The sequence below is a fragment of the Pogona vitticeps genome, chromosome 15 (genome assembly GCF_051106095.1).
Source record: "Pogona vitticeps strain Pit_001003342236 chromosome 15, PviZW2.1, whole genome shotgun sequence".
Classification (NCBI taxonomy): domain Eukaryota; kingdom Metazoa; phylum Chordata; class Lepidosauria; order Squamata; family Agamidae; genus Pogona; species Pogona vitticeps.
In genome coordinates, this window is record NC_135797.1 from 4,877,005 (window position 1) to 4,896,340 (window position 19,336).

The following is a 19,336-nucleotide window of genomic DNA, read 5'->3' on the forward strand; positions in this document are numbered from 1 at the left end:
CCAAAAACTCCATCCCAGCCTCAAGCTGTGAAAGGGGGGGGGGGAAGCCTGCAGTGTTTGATGGACTACGAAGTCCATTATGCCTTGCCCTGTTGGACGGAGCTGATGGGATCCGGAGTGCCGCAACGCCTGGAAGGCCTTATTTAGGCCTCACGGCCGTTAAGCCTCCAGGCCTAAATAAGTGACTCATCCGACTTCTGCTCATTTCTCTGAGGAAAAACCGCAGGGACGGTTGTTTGAGCTCATGAGCGTTGCCACATCTTGTGGCGGTGAGTTCTTTACATTAGTCAAGCGGGGTGTGAGGAAACGTTTTTTTCCTTTCCCGTGCCTGTCAATCAATTCGTTTGGATGACCTAATCTTGAATATTACAAGAGAGAGAAGGGGGAGGAAAAATCTTGTCTATTCTCTCTGGACCATTCTTAAACTAACATAGATGCTCCCCAGTCTCTCTCGGCAGCTACTGTAAGCCAGCAAATATTTCATTTTATTTCATTTGAAACATTTTAATTAAAGTCCTTAGACAAAAAACAAAACAAAAAAGCATGCTCTTTTGTTTTCTCTTCAAGGGAACTGTCTGCTGCTAATTAAAGGGGAGGGGGGGAGAAAGACAGGTTTGTAAACTAAAAATACATGACACAAAAGGAAGAAAATAAAAAGAGGGAAGAAGGGGAAAAGGGCTTGCTAGACTCTAAGAACATTATCCCTCCAGATTTGCAAATTCAGTGCTACAGTGCCATGGAGACATCAAACACGCAAACAAAGCCGTGCTGTTGTCCTCCAGCTGAGCCATCACAAAACCAGAGCAAGGTTAAATTGCCAAATGCAGATTAAGGCAAGCCGGCATTAGACCATTTTCGCCCCTTAGGTGGGCACTGCTTCTAGACACGGAATCAGCGTCTCCCCGAGTGAGGCCCTTCCTGCACAGCAGAGGTAGGGGAAAGGGTCACTGTCCAGATTGTCCTTGGACTCCAGATGCCAGTATTCCGCCTTGCTGTCACACAGGCCAATGGGATTTGTAGTCTGATAGGATTTGGAGGGTTACAATTTGCCCATCCGGGTCAGAAAGAAAGAAAGAAAGAAAGAAAGAAAGAAAGAGAGAAAGAAAGAAAGAAAGAAAGAAAGAAAGAAAGAAAGAAAGAAAGAAAGAAAGAAAGAAAGAAAGAAAGAAAGAAAGAAAGAAGCTGCCACAAACAGAGGAAAATATAATTGTCGGCCCAGCTGCCAAGCTCAGAGAAAAGTTTCTCTCTGGAACTTGGCTGGATTTTCCCCTCTTTTTTGAAAATGCTATATTTTGCAGAGGCTTAACCCTTGGTAGAGCTTGATTTGCCGAGCCGCGCTCAGCTTGGCCTTGATCCCGGCTTTCCTCAAAGCGGCCCAAGGGGGCTGTGGGAAAAAGCGTACAGGACGGGACATTTCCCAAAGGTCCCACTTAGCCTGGGAAACGCACGGCTGTCGTGAAATCCCGGGCCGTCAGAGAGACGGAGAGAAAAACGAGACGCTGGTCCGAATGAGGACAGCGTCATCGCCGACGCTTGTCGTCAAGAAATGACCCGTCGCTTCGGAGACGGGTCAGAAGTCAGGACGGGGAAGCCGACTTTCCCAAAAAGGCCAGCAGAAGGCATCTCACACTTCTCTGACTCGTTCTAGGGTGGCCAGGTCACAGAGATAAGAGAGAGAATGTGTCAACACACACACACAACCATTCCCCTTTCTTAGGCCTTGATCGCACCGCGCTATTTCAATCGGATTAACCTTAAAACGAATCACGTCGTCCGCCATCCTTTATCCTTACACCCAGTAGCCCTTCGAACTGAGGACTGTTCTCGGACAGCCCCTTAACCCAAGGACACCTTCGAACCAACAACTCTTTGAAGCCGGTCTAACAGAGGACTGGAGAGACCGCCGGGCTTGGCGGGTTGGCTTGATCTCCTGGGCAAGTGGCGCTGAAAGATCGGCGTGCCCGGAAGGACAACGTCTCGAAAAAAACGCTCTTTTGCCTTAAGGTGTGCTCTGATTTTTTTAAAGGGGCAAAATAGAGGTAGATTAGGGAGAAGATGAACACGGGAAGTAGAAGAGAAGATTCATAACTTAATTGGAGATCTGGGAAAGTTTTAGAAAACATACACACACACAAAAAAACACCAGCCTGCCCCCTTTCCATCTCGTTGTTCCAAGCTTAGCAAGGCATGGGGGGAAAGACAACCAGCCCTGTTTACTCTCCTCTCGTTGCTCAGTAAAAAGCACACCAGAACAATAAAACTACAGAGCACACAATGGCTTTTTCTGAACCCCTTCTCTTCCCCCCCCCTCCGGCTGCAGATCTTTCTGCTTGTCTTCTGTTTAAATTGGACCGTAGCTTTAATAACAATAAGCACGTTTTTCAATTGCATGTGTCGCTGTTGACGTTGGCAGGGACTTTTTTTTGTATATAAAGAGCAATTAAGATCTTGCAGCAAAGTAAATAACAAGAACATAAAAGGATGGAATATGTTACAGTATCAAAGCATGGAAACATTATACTGTATTCACCTTTTTTTTTTCTTTTTGGGCATTGTGCCTGGCTGTAGGATTCTGGGATTTATAGTCCGAGACAGGAACATTTCTGAGAGCTTAAAAAAATGCCCGGCACAGATTCGTGGGCAGAAACATACTAGAGCCGGCTATGCCAGTTTAGCAGACCTAATGAAGGGGTTACCCCAGTGAGAACTTGAAACTGTTCCTCTGGCCATCTGCTTTAATTTTTATCAGTTAGACGCTTCCGAAGATGGAAACACACCAGATGCATTGATCGGTCTCCTTTCCGAAGCGACACAGGATCAAACCTAACTAGTACGAGGCTGCCAGGGGAAAAAAAACAGCAAAAATTAAAAATAAAAAAAGAAGAAAATGTTGTGGCACCATAAAAAGGAACTGTTATATTTTAATGTTAAGGTCCTGTGACCACTTCTTAAGAGATATGAAGTAGTACACGAAGATCACACAATAAAACATTGGTGCTAGGGTCTAAGAAACAGTGGTGTAAGGTTGCAGGAATTACTCCATGGGATTAGGAAAGAATCTACATGGTGCCTCGCTAGACAGTTACCCCGCATGACAGTTTTTTCGCTAGACATTGACTTTTTGCAATCGCTATAGCGATTCGCAAAACAGTGATTCCTATGGGGGAATTTCGCTGGACAATGTTTGGTCTCTGCTTCGCAAACCGATTTCCGCTAGACAACGATTTTGACAGCTCCCTCCGCGCTCGCAAAACAGGTGTTTTGGGGACCTAAGCTTCGCAAGACAGCGATTTAAACAGCTGATTGGTGGTTCCCAAAGTGGCTTTCCTATGGCCGATCTTCGCTAGACAACGATGATTCTTCCCCATTGGAACGCATTAAACAGGTTTCAATGCATTCCAATGGGGAAATGCTTTTCACTAGACAATAATTTCGCTAAACAGCGATTTCAGTGGAATGGATTATCATCGTCTAGCAAGGCATCACTATATTAGCTCTGAATTGCTGGAAGCCACATTGGGTACTCTGAAGGGGGAAAAAAGGGCGTGTAGATATATTTGAAATAAATAAATAAAATAACTGAAGGCAGCTCAGTCTCCTCCAGAGCTCAGAAGGGCAAAAAACATCTAAAAACCCAGAGAAGCAGGTGCAGGGAATTTAGGAGAAAAGCAAATGCTTAGACACTGGAAGACTTTTATTTTTATTTTCTTCCTTCCTTTCTTCTCCTTTGCTTTTTTTAATTGTTATTTTTTTTTAAAAAAAAGTGCTGTGTCAGAATTTTGCAACGCCGCTCCGTTGCAAAAGTTAAATCACCACTTCCCTCGTAAAGCCCTCCCCTTGTGTCTTACAAGAGTTTTTTTTTTTTTTAAAAGTAAAGCGATGGGGAGGGGGGAATAAAATCCCAGATCCAAAAGTCATCATCATGCAATTCCCAGCTTGCGTCTGTAAGTGCATCAGCATTAAAAAAAAAAAATTGAGAAAAAAACTAAGATTGTCTTATTCAGCCAATCAACAGGAGCCAAGAAGCAGCTGTTAAAAGGAGTATCTTGTGACAGAAGCGATTACATTCATTCGGAGAGTTAACATATACACATACACATATATATATACACACTCTCTCCCTCAAACTCCGGCATTCCCAAGGATTATTAAGAGAGGAAAAGAGAGAAAACCGCTACCGGACTTTGAACGTACTTTTCTCCGGATTTTGGTCCATCCCTTCTGCTGATTTTTTTCTCTCTCTCAGCAGTGAAAGGAAGCAGAGCCTTTGAAAAATATATTTCTTTTATTTTTAAAACTGAAGCAAAAAGAAAAGAAAAAAGAGAGGGAGACACAGCCTCTGCCGGAAAGCTGCCGAGCTTTGAGAGCGTGCGAGTGGAGCAGAAGAAAGCTTTTGGAAAATAAAAGCTTGCCAGGGGAAGGAGAAAAAAAGAAAAGCCACCAACGTCTCTATATAGTTGTGGAAAGAGATTTTTTTTTTTACTCTTTGCTCTAAAGAACGATCATATAAAACAGCCGCTTTGTGTCAGACGTGCGTGGCGACTAGAGATTCCAGATTTCCGTGGCTGTAAACCCAGGAAATATCCTTTTTTTGCTTAGGTCGTGTGATAACAGATGAGAACGGTCCATAACTTGTATTTATAATCTCCACACTTTTCATTTCTGTGGATCCGGACGAGGGTGATCTGTTTGAGAACCTCTTTTGTGTATATCACTTGCTTTTCTTTTTTGAAATCTCAGAGGGCCTCCTTTTCCCTGGAAAGGTTTCTCCCCTGAAACCACTGCTTCCCCCAACCCCCCAAAAAATTTCATTTGGGCTGAAATGATTCCAATTCCCATGTGGCTGTTCTGGGTTGCCACCTTCTGCCACCTCACCTGGGCAGTGGGCAAACGGGCTCCTCTTAGCACGTATGTAGAAGAAGTTGTGTTCCCTGAGAGACTCAATGCCACTTTACATCCTGAGAATCCGGACGCAGGGAATCTGTTCGAGAACAGCCTGGGTCCCGACAGAGACAGTCCGGACGCCCGGATTTCCTACCGCCTTCGCGTTTTTGGCGAAGAGCTGGTCCTCAACTTGGAGAAAGACCCCAGCTTTTTCACCGAAGGCTTGACCGTCCAGTATCTGGGCAAATTCGGCCAGGCGGCGGACGGCCTGGCCGAGCGAGGCGCCTACTACACCGGCACGGTGAACTTTGACCCCGAGTCCATCGCGGCCCTCAACTGCGATGGGACCTCCTTGATCGGGGTGCTGCAGTACCGTGGCGCGGAGTACCACATCCAGCCCCTGGAAGGGGATGCCCCCAACACGGCGGGAGGAGCCGGGGCCCACGTGGTGAGGAGGAAGATGCCGGAAAAAGCCGACGGGCCCATGTGCGGCGTCGGTTCACTGGCGCCGGAGAGCGGGCCAGCCTGGGATGGCGAAACGTTGGCCAAGAAGCAAGAGTTCCAGAGGAGAGCAAAGGTATTGTCCGGTTGCTAAATGGTTATTTTTTTTTCAGGGGTTGGGTGGCTCAGAAAGTGGCCGGAACGGGCTCAAATCCTCGCCAGTCATGCATCGCCTACGTTGGCCAGGATCCCGACCTCTGGATTTATAGGATAGCATCCTAGTTTTAGTGCCTCTCTCTCTTTCTCTCTCGGGAGGTCTTGGCTTGTCCTCAGTTGCCCTCTGCTAGTCGGTGAGATCCTGATCTGGCCTTCTCCGTTTCTGAATGGGTCCACGTTTTCGTTTGCTCATAGCTGCCAGCCTGATCCCTCTTTTACCCCTAAGCGTACGCAGGAAAAGTGGGGGGTACCGCCAGGACAGGGTGTTTGAGCATGGTGCCCAGGTTCCCCTCCTCAGTGCGCGGGAGAGTCACCAAGAACCGCCCAGGGCTTCTACGCGTATTTGGAAGCGGTGGTGAAGTCTTGGCTCGCGAGATGAAACGCATGGGCACAGAGCCGGTCCAACTGGCGTCTAAAATTAACCAGCCCTGCCCAGGATTGGAAACCGACGCCTGGTTTTGTGCTACTTGCTAAGCTAGGTCGTCAGCCGAGATGGAAAATGTGGCTTCTTTGGGACTACAACTCCCAGTTCGAACATGCTGGTTAGGTGTATGCTGGGAACTGTAGTCCAACGGGAGGGAGGGGGCACAAAAAGACGAGCTTTCTGTATTTGAATCCAGTTAATATTTTCTCTGCAAGACGCCAACGTTGTCTGGCTCCAGTGCGATCTGCCTTACCCTGCCAATACTTTAAAATCATCCTCGTTTTCTGTCTCCAACGCAACAACAAAACCCATCACTCCCAGTAGGATTAGCAAGTTAGCAGCCATCAAAATGTTCATAACAGTGGACATTACAGATAACTCTGTGCAGGTTTTTGGAAATGTTAATTTGGGGGGGTTTACAGCCCCCCCTTAATCTCCCAACCAGCAGCACCATTACTCATGCAGTTCAGGGGATTTTGGGAACTGTAGTCCGCCCCAAGTAACATGCCCAGACTCTGCCACTCAGCCCTCTCACCCTCAAATTTAAAAGTCTGTCTCTAGGCAACCTGAAACCTCCTTTTTTACAGAATCCTTCAAGAAATCTTATATTCTGGAAGGTTTTTTTAAATGGTCTCTCACACACAAAAGCCTAGAGCGATAATATTTCTGCCTTATTTTTAAAGATCCACTGTGGGTCCACGTCATGATTTCCATAGGTTGCCTGATTATCCCGTATCAGATGGGGAAATGGAGGCAACTGATTGTTTTGTGTGGGTCAGCTTGTGAGGGGGATTTATGCTGCTCAGACCTATATATTATATAGGGGTCCCTCCCCAGAAGCTGTGTCTGCTCTCTTCTGATGATTCTTCAGGGAAAGCCAGAGAGATAATAAAATCCGGGAAAGCCCAACCCTGGGGCAGCGTGGCTAAACCCTCGGTCTGAACCCCCAACCCACCATCCCTTCCTCCTTCCACAATGGCTCTTTGCCCGGGCATCCACTGGGCATGGAAATCGGTGTGGGCAGAGCCGTGCCAAGGAGCCAGGGTGGGCGGGGCGGGTGAAGACGTTAGCGGCCACGTGGCTGCGCCATGCCACCCCTGAGCAGACCCAGAAAACCCCCCGTCTATCTGATGGGCTCAGATCAGCCTTCCTCCACACGCTCCTCTCCTTTCGGATTACAACTCCCATCACTCCCCACTGGCATTCTTCCACCAAGATACTCACGGACCTGCCTTGTGGCAGTCCTTGAAACGCTCCGGATCCAAGCCTTGACACGTACCGCAAGCATCTGATCAGGGATGGGGTTGGACGTGTGAATCCAATCAGCCGGGGTAAATTTCCCCTCTCATAAGATGACAGTGTAGATACATTCTTCCCTTTTCTCTTTTCGAGATCCGCCAGCAGATTGGTAGACTTCCTTCCTGTTCCTTCTTGAGGTCCCGCTCCTTTCTCCTTTTAGCTAGAAAAAGACAGGTTGACCTGGCCTCTCCATCATAACTGAACAGGGGCTTCTGCGAATAGAAATCTGCTTTAGAGTTTTCTGTATCCAAGTTTAGGTCTTTTCCTCCTGCTCTATCGCTGGATGGATTTCCTGAAACAATGAATGTAATTTTCCCCCCGTTTTTATCCAAGCAATATCCTTACAGGCATGAGGTCCTATGAAGGTCACCACTCTCTATTCCTTCTCTCTCCCCCCCCCCCCCTGCAGAGGTTTGCTTCCATCCTGCGCTACGTGGAGACCTTGGTGGTGGCCGACGAGGAGATGGCGCGTTTCCACGGGGCAGGCCTCAAACCTTACCTGCTCACCATCATGGCGGCCGCGGCCAAGTTCTTCCGGCACCCCAGCCTCAAGAACCCTGTCAATTTGGTGGTGACCCGGCTGGTCGTGATCGGCGAAGGCGAGGACGGTTTGCGCGTGTCCTCGAACGCGGCCGAGACGCTGAGGAACTTCTGCGCCTGGCAGAAAGGTCTGAACAAGCCCAGCGACCAGGACCCCGAGCATTTCGACACCGCCATCCTGTTCACGAGGAAGGTAACGATTCTGTTTTCGGATCGGCGCAAGCCCGACGTGCGCCGGGTGGCTTTGGAAATCGCACACTGCAACCGGCTGCGTTTTACAATCCACATAAAGGACGCCCGTGTGTTCCATGCTTGGCCCAGGTGTAAAAACTGTCCAGAGACTGGAGGTGTCCCGTTTTCCTTTGGACGCTCTCCAAAGGGAGAGGCTCGGGAGCAGCTGCTTCAAAGGCAGCGTAGCGTAATGGTTAGCGAAGCCTCCCCTGCCCCAGCCAGATGGCAATGAGACCTATTGAACGGCCTCTCCCTTGGGCCACTGACCCAGTGAGCCACGGTCCTGCTGGATGGGGACGATGGGACTCCTCCGGGTTGGGGGAACGCTAGGTTAGAGGGTCGAATTAGGGGCAGGGAAAGGCGAGTTCGGATTCCACCGCGAGCCCTTAATAATAAATAGCCATCTTAGAACAGCATCACTAGAAGGGAAGCTATAGATCATCAAGTTCAGGAGGCACAGTGGAGGATTTGAACTCACCTCCGGCTCTACACACAGATGCCTAAATTCCTGAGATATATCAGAGTGAGGACTGAATGTGCTGCTCTGTCTCAGGCTGCTGAATTTCCTGGGCCAGCCAAGAATGAGCCTCCCTCTGGGGCGACGACTATAGCCGTCAAGAAATATACCGTGATCAGCATCCGTACGGCGTGCTGTACTCCAGTGGTTCCCAAACTTGGGTCGCTCGCGTTGTTCTCGGACCGCAACTCCCAGAAACCCTGTAAAAACACAACTTTGGGGGTGGAGGCTTCTGGGAATTGTAGTCCATGAACAAACCCGGGTTACTCAAATGTTGGGAGGCATAGTTCTAGAGTGATTGGATAGGTGGGACATGAAAACTTATCCTTGGCAAGAGAGGCAGAACGACAAACATTGGATGAACGTTGTGAAAAACAGGAGGGTGGGATTCTCACACTTATTCCCGCTTAATATCTATTGCAAGCGTTCACATGTAATTAATGTACAGTATGTTGTGAATTGGGAAACAACATTCCTTGCTTTCTCGCATGCAAAGTCTTCTTGCTGGGCCTGACAGATAGTGCAACAACACAAACACAGTATATTGAAAAATAATTCCGTCTTGAATAGCTGGCAGCGTCTGCATGACATGCTTCTTTTTTTTTCTCTGCCAGGATCTGTGCGGGCGCTCCAGCTGCGGGACCCTGGGCATGGCGGACGTTGGCACCGTGTGCGATCCGGCACGCAGCTGCTCCATTGTCGAGGACGACGGCTTGCAGTCTGCCTTCACCGCGGCGCACGAGCTTGGTAAGGCGGGAGAGAGGGCGGGATTCCGTTCGAACGGCCCGAAATGATCCCAGACAGACCAGCTCCTGCCGAAAAGTCTCTAAGAATTAGAGGCTCCGTCCTCCGCCTGGCTGCTCAGAAATGCTGCCGAACTCGATGAGGCTTACCGTCAAAATAGACAACATTTTGTTAGAAGCAGAGCTGCCTTAAGAAGTCAGGGACATCTGTTTATCCTGTTAACGAGGTTTCCTAAATCGTGGGCAAGTTGAGGTGCTGATCAAGCATTTTCCCTCCAGAAATGTTTTCCTTCAAAGCTGTTGAGCCTGAGCAGCGGCCCATGGACACGAAGCCTCCGCTTACTTCCCGCCTGCGTCTGTTTGGCGATTGACCAGCGGGAAGTAAGCGGAGGCTTCGTGTCCATGGGCAGCTGCTTTGAAGGAAAACGTTTCTGGAGGGAAAACGCTTGATCAGCATCTCAACCTGCCCGCCCTCACAGGTTCTGGCATAGAGCAGTGGCTTCCAACCTTTTTTCATGCGTGGACCCTGTAAGGGGTTACTCTTCGGATTAATTTTTGACTTGCATCTTGTCTTACAGTGCTGACGATTTTGCCTTCCCCCCCCCATGATTCATTTTTTTCTCTGTGTACCCCTAAGTGTCCTTGTTTGTCCTCATGGGGGGGGTATGCGTACCCCGGGGTGGAAATCACTGGTATTTAGTATTACAGCCTCAGGTTGTTGGATCATCTGTTCGAACATTTTGCAAGAAAATTAAGATTTCTAATAGATTGTTTTCACTATCCTTGCCAGACTCAAATTCTCCTCTTTAGTTTGGTAAAGAGAATCCAGGACACTCTCGCTGATATAAAATACCAAAATAGGAATACAAGATGAGCTAGCTAGATCAGACAGAAAGCCTAACTAGTTTAACATTGCATTCCCACTGCGGCCAAACCAGACGCCTGTCAAACACGCAGTGTTTATATCAGAGGCATGGTATTACAAAGCGTCTCCTGAAATGGAAGCGGAAGGATGTAACAATGTGTGCGGCTGTGATACCAGTTCCAAATAAAAGCATACATTAAAACATCTGTTCGGGAGAAATCTAGACCTTGGAGCAGAGCAGCGCATGTGTTTTCCCTATTTATTCTGCTTTCATTTTTGTCGGACCTGTTTAGCAGGGTTGTTTGGGGGGGGGGAGACAGAGAAGAATAGGGACTAGGAACTTGATTTTGAGAGAGAGAGAGAAAGACAACTGATCTAAAACTGTCCTCAACTGACTAGCGCAGCTCTTGCAAGCCTGTGGATTCCTTGAGGGAGCTGATCCATCTCATATTGGGTCTTCCTCTTTTCCTACTGCTTTCGGCTTTTCCCAGCATGATGGTCTCTCCCCCATTTATAGGCCACGTCTTTAACATGCTCCATGACGATGACAAACATTGCAGAGAGCTCAACCGCCACAGCACCACCCGCCACATGATGGCCTCCATCATGTCCCCCGTGGATCCCGACGAGATGTGGTCCCCCTGCAGTGGCCGCTTCATCACCGATTTCCTAGACAACGGCCACGGTGAGTTTTTGCCTTGCCGTCTGATCCGTGCATCCCACGTCAAGTTTTCCCCCGCAAACACGCCAGCAGGGTGAAACATGTCTTTGCACTTCAAAAGCTCCCGATGCAAAATGAAAACAAGCAACATTTGATTGATTGATCGATCGATTGATCGATGGATCGATCGATTGATTGATTGATTGATTTGTGAAAAGCTTTGTGAAAAGACCTGGGAGCCTTCTTCGGGATCCGCTGTTGCCAATGGCTTGCTGGGATGCGCTGGACCAGATGTGTCTCCTGGATAAAGCCTTTGGCAAATGCAACTCCGTAGTCTTTAGGGTAACACAGAACTCCGTGTCGGTTTCGCAGCAGCACTGACAGGGCTGCCGCAGATGCTCCTAGACTAATTTCAGGAACTGAAAGGCAGCAGATATAAACACCTGCAAGCTTTCCCTTAACGGCAGGTTGCCCGAGCAGGGTTTTTCGATGGAGTTTTGTGCCTTACTTCTTCGAGCGCATTTTTTAGTATCGCTTTTGTTTACCGTGGTGGCATTTGTTTGATCCTTTTCAGTATTTGTAAACTTGCTGATTTCCGCGCTAAATATCACCTTTTAACGATGTAAGCTGCTTTGGATTCTCCTTAAGGGGAACGGAGAATGGTACAATATTTTAAATAAAAAAACCAAAAGAACAATAAAATAAATATGCCTAGACACAAGGCCTGTGAAGCTGTGTTCTTTTGGAAGAAATGTTTCCAAATCTTAATCTCAAGCTCAATTTTAATCTAAGAGCTGCAGCGCTCGCGTCGATTTCCCCATTTGTAAGGATTCAGGAAGACGTGATGCTTAGACAACGCTGTATTTTGCCTTCCGTTTCTGCAGGCTTCTGTCTCTTAGATAAGCCCCATGAACCCCTCAGCCTGCCAGCGGTCTTCCCAGGCAGCAGTTACGACGTAGACCAGCAATGCCAGCTGAGTTTTGGACCCGACTCTCGCCACTGCCCGAACATGCACACGCCGTGCTCTTCGCTGTGGTGCACGGGCCGGATCAACGGGCAGTTCATGTGCCAGACCAAATACTTCCCCTGGGCTGACGGGACGCCGTGCGGGGAAGGGAAAAGCTGTATGAGCGGCCAGTGCATCAGCAAAGTGGAGCTGAAGGCGTATCACGTAAGTTGCAGAGTTTTGAATCAAAAACTTCTAGCTGTCTAGCAGAAGTGCAGGGACTTAGCAGAGGATGATTAGCCTCCGGCCTCCCCAGAGCAGACCACCCCTGCTTGTCTCATCAACTGGCACTTACAGTCTCAACAACTCACTCTGAGACATTGGTAAGAGAAGGAATAAAAAAGGTTTAATTAACTCATCATATCCTAATACAGGGTCACTATATGGAAACGTGGTGTTCTAGATATTGTACGACTCTTAATTCCCACCCGCTTCAGTCAGCAAGGGTTGGGGATGATGGGAACTGAAACTCAGTAACTTCTGGAGGGCCACAGATTCCACACCACAGCTGTGAGAATGCGTAGCTTAGTAATTTAGGTCTCTGGCTGTGGAGCCAGAGGTGGGAGTTCAAATCCTCCCAGGCCTCCTTGACAGAACTGGACTGGATGATCTATAGGATCCCTTCTAGCTCTGCAGTTCAAAGATGATTATAATATTTGTTAAGTGCGGTGAGGCCTTAAAAGGCTCTCGTATCTCCTTTTTTCCTTACTCTCTCTCTCTTTCTCTCCATCCACAGATTCCCATCCATGGCAGCTGGGGACGATGGGGCCCATGGGGGGAGTGTTCGCGCACCTGCGGAGGGGGGGTGCAGTACTCCACCCGGGAGTGCGACAAACCCGTCCCGCGCAACGGCGGCAAGTATTGCGAAGGGAAGCGCACGCAGTATCGCTCCTGTAACGTCAAAGCCTGCCCTGACGGGAACGGTAAGATATTTCTCTCTTATTTGAGACTTTCATGCCAAAGCAGCGAACGATCAAGATTTTGTTTCCCCTGCTGACGGCGTGGCTGAATTTTTGGAATCGTGGCCTGTAAATCCTTAGAAATGCCTTAAGATCGGAAACGGCTTAACATTCATTGGAGGGGGTGCAAAGATGAAATGGAGAAGGGAAGCAGGCTGCTAAGGACAGAAAGATTCACACATTTGCCGGTATGAATCCGAAAGCCAATTAAAAATCTGCGCTGCCTGGCCGGCTGCTCACATCAAGCCTCACAGAAGACTAGAATGAAGTTGTTCCCCCACTCTCTTAAAAATATGCTCGTTCGATCCGAGAAATGATCAAGTAAACAACGGTTTACATATTGCAGACGCCTTGATCTCTGTTCAGCATTGGCCCATCCACGTTCTCCCTTACAAGACGTTATCTCCTTATCATCCTACCCTGGCGGTAGCATTTGACCCTATGGTGCAAATTTTCTTCCAGCTTTGACCTACCGGGAACAGCAGTGCGCGGCGTACAACCACCGGACGGACATGTTTAAGGACTACCCCGCCCCGATGGACTGGGTTCCTCGCTACAGCGGCGTGGCGGAGCGGGACCAGTGCAAGCTCACCTGCCAGTCCCATGCGCTCGGTTACTACTACGTCCTGGAACCACGGGTAAGTGTGACCACCGCACGGAGACCTTGTGGCCCTCCGAAGCCCGTGGGGTTGCGTTTTGCAGGACAGGCTTTGTGGAACAGAAAACAGCCCCTATTCTGTCCGTGGCACCAGGGTGGGCGAGGCTATAAAGAAGGTTTTAAGCGAGCCAGCCTTGAAAAAGCAATTTCCAGTAAATCCCGAGAGATAGAAAACCGATTTCTGCTTTGGACTAGGTGGCCGATGGAACGCCGTGCTCCCCAGAGTCCACCTCCGTCTGTGTCCAGGGACGGTGCGTCCACGCTGGCTGTGATCGCATCATCGGCTCCAAGAAGAAGTTCGATAAATGCATGGTGTGTGGGGGAGACAACTCGGCCTGCACGAAGATCTACGGCTCCTTCACCAAGCCTCAGTGAGTGACATTTTTGGCTCGTGGCATTAAAACGGGAAGGAAAAACACCGACATTCTCTGTGGCATGTCCAGACAAATACTGCTCTCCCGAGCGCTTTTCGTTCGGCAGCCAAACACAGGCTAAGAAATATTTAAAGGGGATCCAAATTCTTTATAGAGCTGTATAAAAGATAAACGCTTGTCTGGGTGCAGTTTACCCCCACGCATGTTTGGGTGCTATGTTTAGCACGTCCTGCAGCCTGTTTTTCCTAGCACAAGCTTTCCTTTCCAGTCTGCAATCCAGCTCGCTTTTTAGCTCTGCGGTGGGTCATCAGGACGTAAGCATGGGCATCACTGGCAAGCTGAATGGTTAGACGTGGAGCTTGGAAGGAATGACGTCTCTAGGAGGAAAACCATGACCTGTTGTCCTGAGTCAACAGATCCCACCATCCCCAAGATTTAATTTGTTTTGCTGCAGTGGTTCCCAACCTTGGGTCCCCAGATGTTCTTGAACTGAAACTCCCACAAGCCTTCTGCTGGCCAGGGTTTCTGGGAGATGTAGTCCAAGAACATCTGGAGACCCAAGGTTGGGAACCACTGCAGCAAGACAAATTAGATCTTGGGAATGGTGGGTTCTGTTGACTCAGGGACACCTTGGTGATGTCCTCTGAAGTCCACAGCATGGTTTTCCTCCCAGATACGTCATTCCTTCCAAGCTCCACATCTAAGCATTCAGTTTGCCAGTGACACCCATGCTTACTTCCTGACGATCAGCCACAGAGCTAAAAGCGAGCTGGGTTGCAGACTGGAGAGGAAAGCTTGTGCTAGGAGAAACACTGTTGCGCCAAGAATAAAATGATAAGACTTTGCAACCTTCTCTCTCAGGCGAGACCTTGGCGATTCTCTGCCGTAACTCCTCCTGATGCGTCTCGTGTTTCTTGTCGGCAGGTACGGGTACAACGACGTGGTCACCCTCCCGGCCGGAGCCACGCGCATCCTGATCCGGCAGAGTGGCAGGTCGTCGTCCGCCAGCGACGGCATCTACCTGGCCCTTCGCCGGCGGGACGGCTCGTACGCCCTCAACGGCAATTACATCCTGGTGCCCTCGGAGCAGGACGTCAACCTCCCTGGCGGGGCCTCCCTGCGCTACAGCGGGGCCACGAAAGCCGTGGAGATCCTCACCGGCCGGGGGCCGCTGAAGGAGCCGCTCACGGTGCAGGCGTTGGTGGTGACCGACCAGAAGGCCCCCCGGCTCAAGTACACCTTCTTTGTCCCTAAGGCGCCGAAGAGATTGTCCCAACAGTGGCTGAAACAGAAGGCGCGCATCTTAGAGGTCCTACAGAGCCGGCGAGGGCGTAAATAAGACCCCGTGAGGCGGCGGGCTTTGGGGGTCAGCTTCCAGCGTGGCACAGACCGCCCCGACGGGACGCCTGTTTGTGGGAGGAGGCACGCCATGGGTCGAAGAGCACAAAACCGGACCACTAGGCCTTTGGCGATTGAGGACGGTTAATAAACCAGTGCCACGTCGGCCCCCACATGAGAACTCTGGATCCTTCCAGGACCTGTGGTTATGGGGTTTTTCCCTGGGGCAAAAAAAAAATGATCTGAACCTCCTTAAGCACGCAGAACGCAAACCCAAGGGTGGGGAGGAAATGAAACCTGAGTGTCTCACCTGGCTGGCTTTTTTCCCCCCTCCCCGGGGACACACGAGCGAGATTCTCTGACGGACTCCAGGGAGGCGGGTGCAAAAGAAACCCTCTCTGATTCCAGGTTTCCCAGGTCGAGTAACTGGACAAAGAAAGTGTGCCATCGTTGTGGCTGAATGACATTGGGGTCAGCCGAGGTCGCCGACCGGCCACTTCTCCGCTGTGGCTTTACCCTTGCTTCTCCAATCCCGACCGCTCCCACGCTGTATTTATTATCTTTTTGTTGTTATTATTTATTCGCCACTCTGGGTACATTGTGCATTAGTCGCGGGAAGGGTTTTTTAATCTTCGGCAAACGAAAAAGAACGGGACCAAAAGCACGCAGGCGGGAGCGTCCCCCCTCGGCTTCTTTACACTCTACGGTTTTCTGGGGCCGCAGGAAAAATGTGCTTGGATCAGCACCGTCTACCTCATTCCCCCAGCACCGAAGGAGCTCTGTCGTCAGCCCCCTCCAGCCGGGACCGGCGTCCGCCAGAACGGCCCGAGCCGCTCCGGATTTCTGGCAGAGGACCCCTTTCTTGTGGCCGGGAGGAGGCACCAGCGTAATTACAGGCCTCGGGTTGAAGGGGGAAATCCAACCCCAGAGCGGTCAGGATGAGGGCTCCTCTCTTGACATGCTGACCTCCATCTTCCTCCCGCTGGAGGTTGGAAGGAGACGGGAGTTGGAGACGAAAGCGGCCTCCGCTCAAGCTGCACGCACCCCGAAAATGCACCTTTAAGGTCATGGCAAGGAATTTTCGCCCATGGAACGCACGCTGCTGCATCCGGGCTGGTTCCCAATTTATGGCAAGCCAGGCGGGGAAGATTCCAAATTCTTGTTAGGCTAAGGAAGGCCTTCTCCGTGGGGTTAAGAAGGGGGAGCGTCCGGCGGCCGAGCACCGATGCATCCCTCTCGGCCTTAAAAGTGAGCCCCCCCCCCATGTTCATGACGGAGTCTGGCCAGGACAGGAAAGGGGAGACCAGAGCATCCGGTATCCATGTATTTTCCATCCGATAAAGAGAAGCGGGGACCCGCGATCGGACCCACGGAAACCAGGGAAAATCCTAATTCTCATCAGTTCAGCATGAGAGGTCATGCCTTGTGGCACCCACCGGGATCCGTCAGAGACGGGCCATCCGGGTGTGCAGCACCCTGAATCCCATTGATCTTACACTCTGTGGCTTTCAATAGGACCGAGAGCTGAACGGTTCCTCTGACTTCGTGATCCCAAAGGATCCCTCATCCCCTGCCATCCCGGCTCCCTTTTCGGAGCTGCTCTGGCGCGGATCTTTGAAACCGGAGTCAATATAGTGATGGGGAAGGAAGCAGGACTCCTGGGTCCCTTTCTACACCTCCCCCTCCCCAATTTTAGGGGCAAATGGTGGCGATAGGAACACGGGGACGAAAGAAGCCGTCCGGCTCTCTCCTCTCAAAATAGCACTGTGTCTGGTTTGATTTTTCCTGTGGCGTTCAATGACGGCCACGTTGGGGCAGCTGAGTCACTGAAATTTTTCCCCCTGGATGGGGTGAATTCCATAAAACCTCTGTAGACCCAGAGGGATTATGTGCCCAAATGTCTCGGTTTGGGGTGGGGGTGGGGTGGTCTTTCCCTAAAACCTCCACCAGCTTAAGAGCCTGCCACTGAAGACTGATCGTTTAATTTAATTATAATTTAATGAATAGCAGCAAAACAATTTTTTTTTTTTAAATCGGGCCCTGAGGCGAGTTCCCCAGGTCTTGAGGGAGGGTTTTATATCGGTTTTGTATCAGTGGCGTGTTATTATTAATAATTATTGTTTTGGGATCAAGTTGTGGTTCTTGAGTTTGAATAAATAAAAAAAATCTACCGAGTTATTTAAAGCTATTTATAAAACCGGCTTTTTGGCACCATGTCGTTCTTTGGGGTGCAGTTTTGCTGCGAGAAAGCAGTGGGTTTGGAGGTGGGGGAAAAACATGGACTCTCCTGCTTTGGGGCGCGACAGGATTTTGGGGAAGGGACCCTCGTGCTGGGAAAGGCGGGAGGCAGCAGGCAAAGAGCAAGACCCCAATGCAGGAGGGGCGGACTCTCTAAAGGAAGCCACAGGTTTGCCTCTTGTCTTCGGGACCAACAGTGGGGCCACCAAGCAGGCATTGCCTCCCCCCATCCCGCAAACAAGCTGGGTACTCCATTCACCAACCTCGGAAGGATGGAAGGCTGAGTGAACCTCAAGCTGGCCTCCTGGGATTGAATCAGATTGGAGTGAGTGGAGTTTGGGCTGCAGTACTGCAATTTAATGACTGCGCCACAAGGCCTCCCGGGGACCTCTGCCAGCAGCATCAAAGGCCTGGAAGGATGATGCTTCTGCCATGCAGAACCAGAAAAGGTCATCTAGGCCAGCCTTCCTGGCCAACGGCAAGGATTCTCCACTTAGTCCTAGCCCCTAACTGTAATCTTGGAGGGGGGGGGGCCCTTCAGTTGCTGGTGGACTACACCTCCCATAACCCCCAATTTAGCCATGCTGGCAAGGGCTGATGGGAGCTGGAGTCGAGGATCATCTGCATGTTCCTTGGTCCTGCATGGTTCTCATCCTGCCTTCTCTAGAGCAACAGAGCAAAGTCTTTGAGATGTGTCTTGGGAGATTCGGAAGGACTCCTTCTGCCATCAAGGGGTCAGGAACCGAGGGAAAGGAGGGCTGAGCTCCTAAAACGCCCTGTCCCAATCCAGAGGAGAGGAAGGCTTTCGCAAGGCGAGCACGCCGAAGGAAAGGGAGCCGGGTTTTAAGATGGCAGAAAGGAGGTCCACCTCAATACAGCAGAGGGTTCGGCGTCTACAAAACACGCTGAGGGCCAGCTGCTTGTTTAGATGGCTGTAAAGGGGGTTACAATGGATGAGGAGGGGAAGAGTCCAATAAATGCAAGCAGCTGCCTCCGTCCTTACCAACAAACGAGGAGCCGGTCTTTGGTAAGGTTAACGGCTCCTGATTCCCAATCAAGACCCAACCATCCTTAAATACCTTCTTGATTGTCTGCAAGAAGGTCTTGCTCATGGGTGGATGGGGGGAAGAAACCCATTTCTGTCCCAGAAACACCGAGGACTGTAGCAAAAGGCAGAGAATACTGTATGAAGGCCTGATGCTCAGAAAGTTCTGGGGTCTCCTAGAAACCTCGCTCCCCTGGCTCTTTGGCCCTCCATGAGCTCCGCCCGACAGCTGTTTTTCCTCGCCTTACGAGTCCGGCCTCCTTGAAAACGAGGTTCCAGGCCGGACGGGTCTTCGGAAGAGGGCCAAGGCACCCCCCCCCCCCGGTTTTTCCCTCCTGCCTTTTTAGATCTTCTTTCCAGACTCTCTCGCCACCACCACCTCCTCCTCCATCTCTCCATCCGCTTTCGCTCCCTCTGACTCAATCCCGGTGCCGAAAGGCTCCCGGGCTCGCCTCCAGCCTCTCCGAGTCTCCCAAGGGTTTTGTGGAAGCTGGGCAGATCGGATTCCAGAACCCGCAACGGAGGCTAAAGTTTCCATTCCACGGGCAGGAGGAATTAAAAAGGGGGTGGATGGGTGTCGGAAGTCTTGGCTTTCCTGGCTGTCCTTTTAAACGGAGATTCGGGGTGGGTGGGTGGGAAAAGAAGACAGCGTGCACGTGGCAACTGAGCCACACGTACAAGCAGAATTCAGTGAAGAAAAGTATTATATATTTTTAAAATCTCGAAGGAAGGAACGCAGATTGCATACACGAACACTGACCGTCTATTCTTGCTATGGAAGACTGCAACTAACGCTGGCATCATAAGGGCACCCCTTCCTCTGTCCAAAACACAACTTTCATAAATAGGCACCTCCAACCCTCGTACACACTTAAAGACTGCCGGATTGCTCGGTGG

The 19,336-nt window shown here is 50.3% G+C and overlaps 2 protein-coding genes across 2 annotated transcripts in view; one reads left to right on the top strand and one right to left on the bottom strand.

The window, feature by feature from the left end:
- Positions 1 to 19,336, bottom strand: part of LOC110080983 (palmitoyltransferase ZDHHC3) — a 55,950-nt gene that overhangs the window by 19,981 nt on the left and 16,633 nt on the right. The gene's annotated exons all lie outside the window — the stretch shown is intronic.
- ADAMTS4 (ADAM metallopeptidase with thrombospondin type 1 motif 4) lies at positions 77 to 17,353 on the top strand. The gene is made up of 9 exons (XM_020797455.3): positions 77 to 5,461; positions 7,674 to 7,997; positions 9,167 to 9,299; positions 10,678 to 10,845; positions 11,706 to 11,992; positions 12,564 to 12,750; positions 13,249 to 13,424; positions 13,640 to 13,815; positions 14,743 to 17,353. Exons 1-9 carry the CDS (start codon positions 4,823 to 4,825, stop codon positions 15,155 to 15,157), a joined length of 2,505 nt encoding a protein of 834 aa, XP_020653114.3. The 5' UTR covers positions 77 to 4,822; the 3' UTR covers positions 15,158 to 17,353.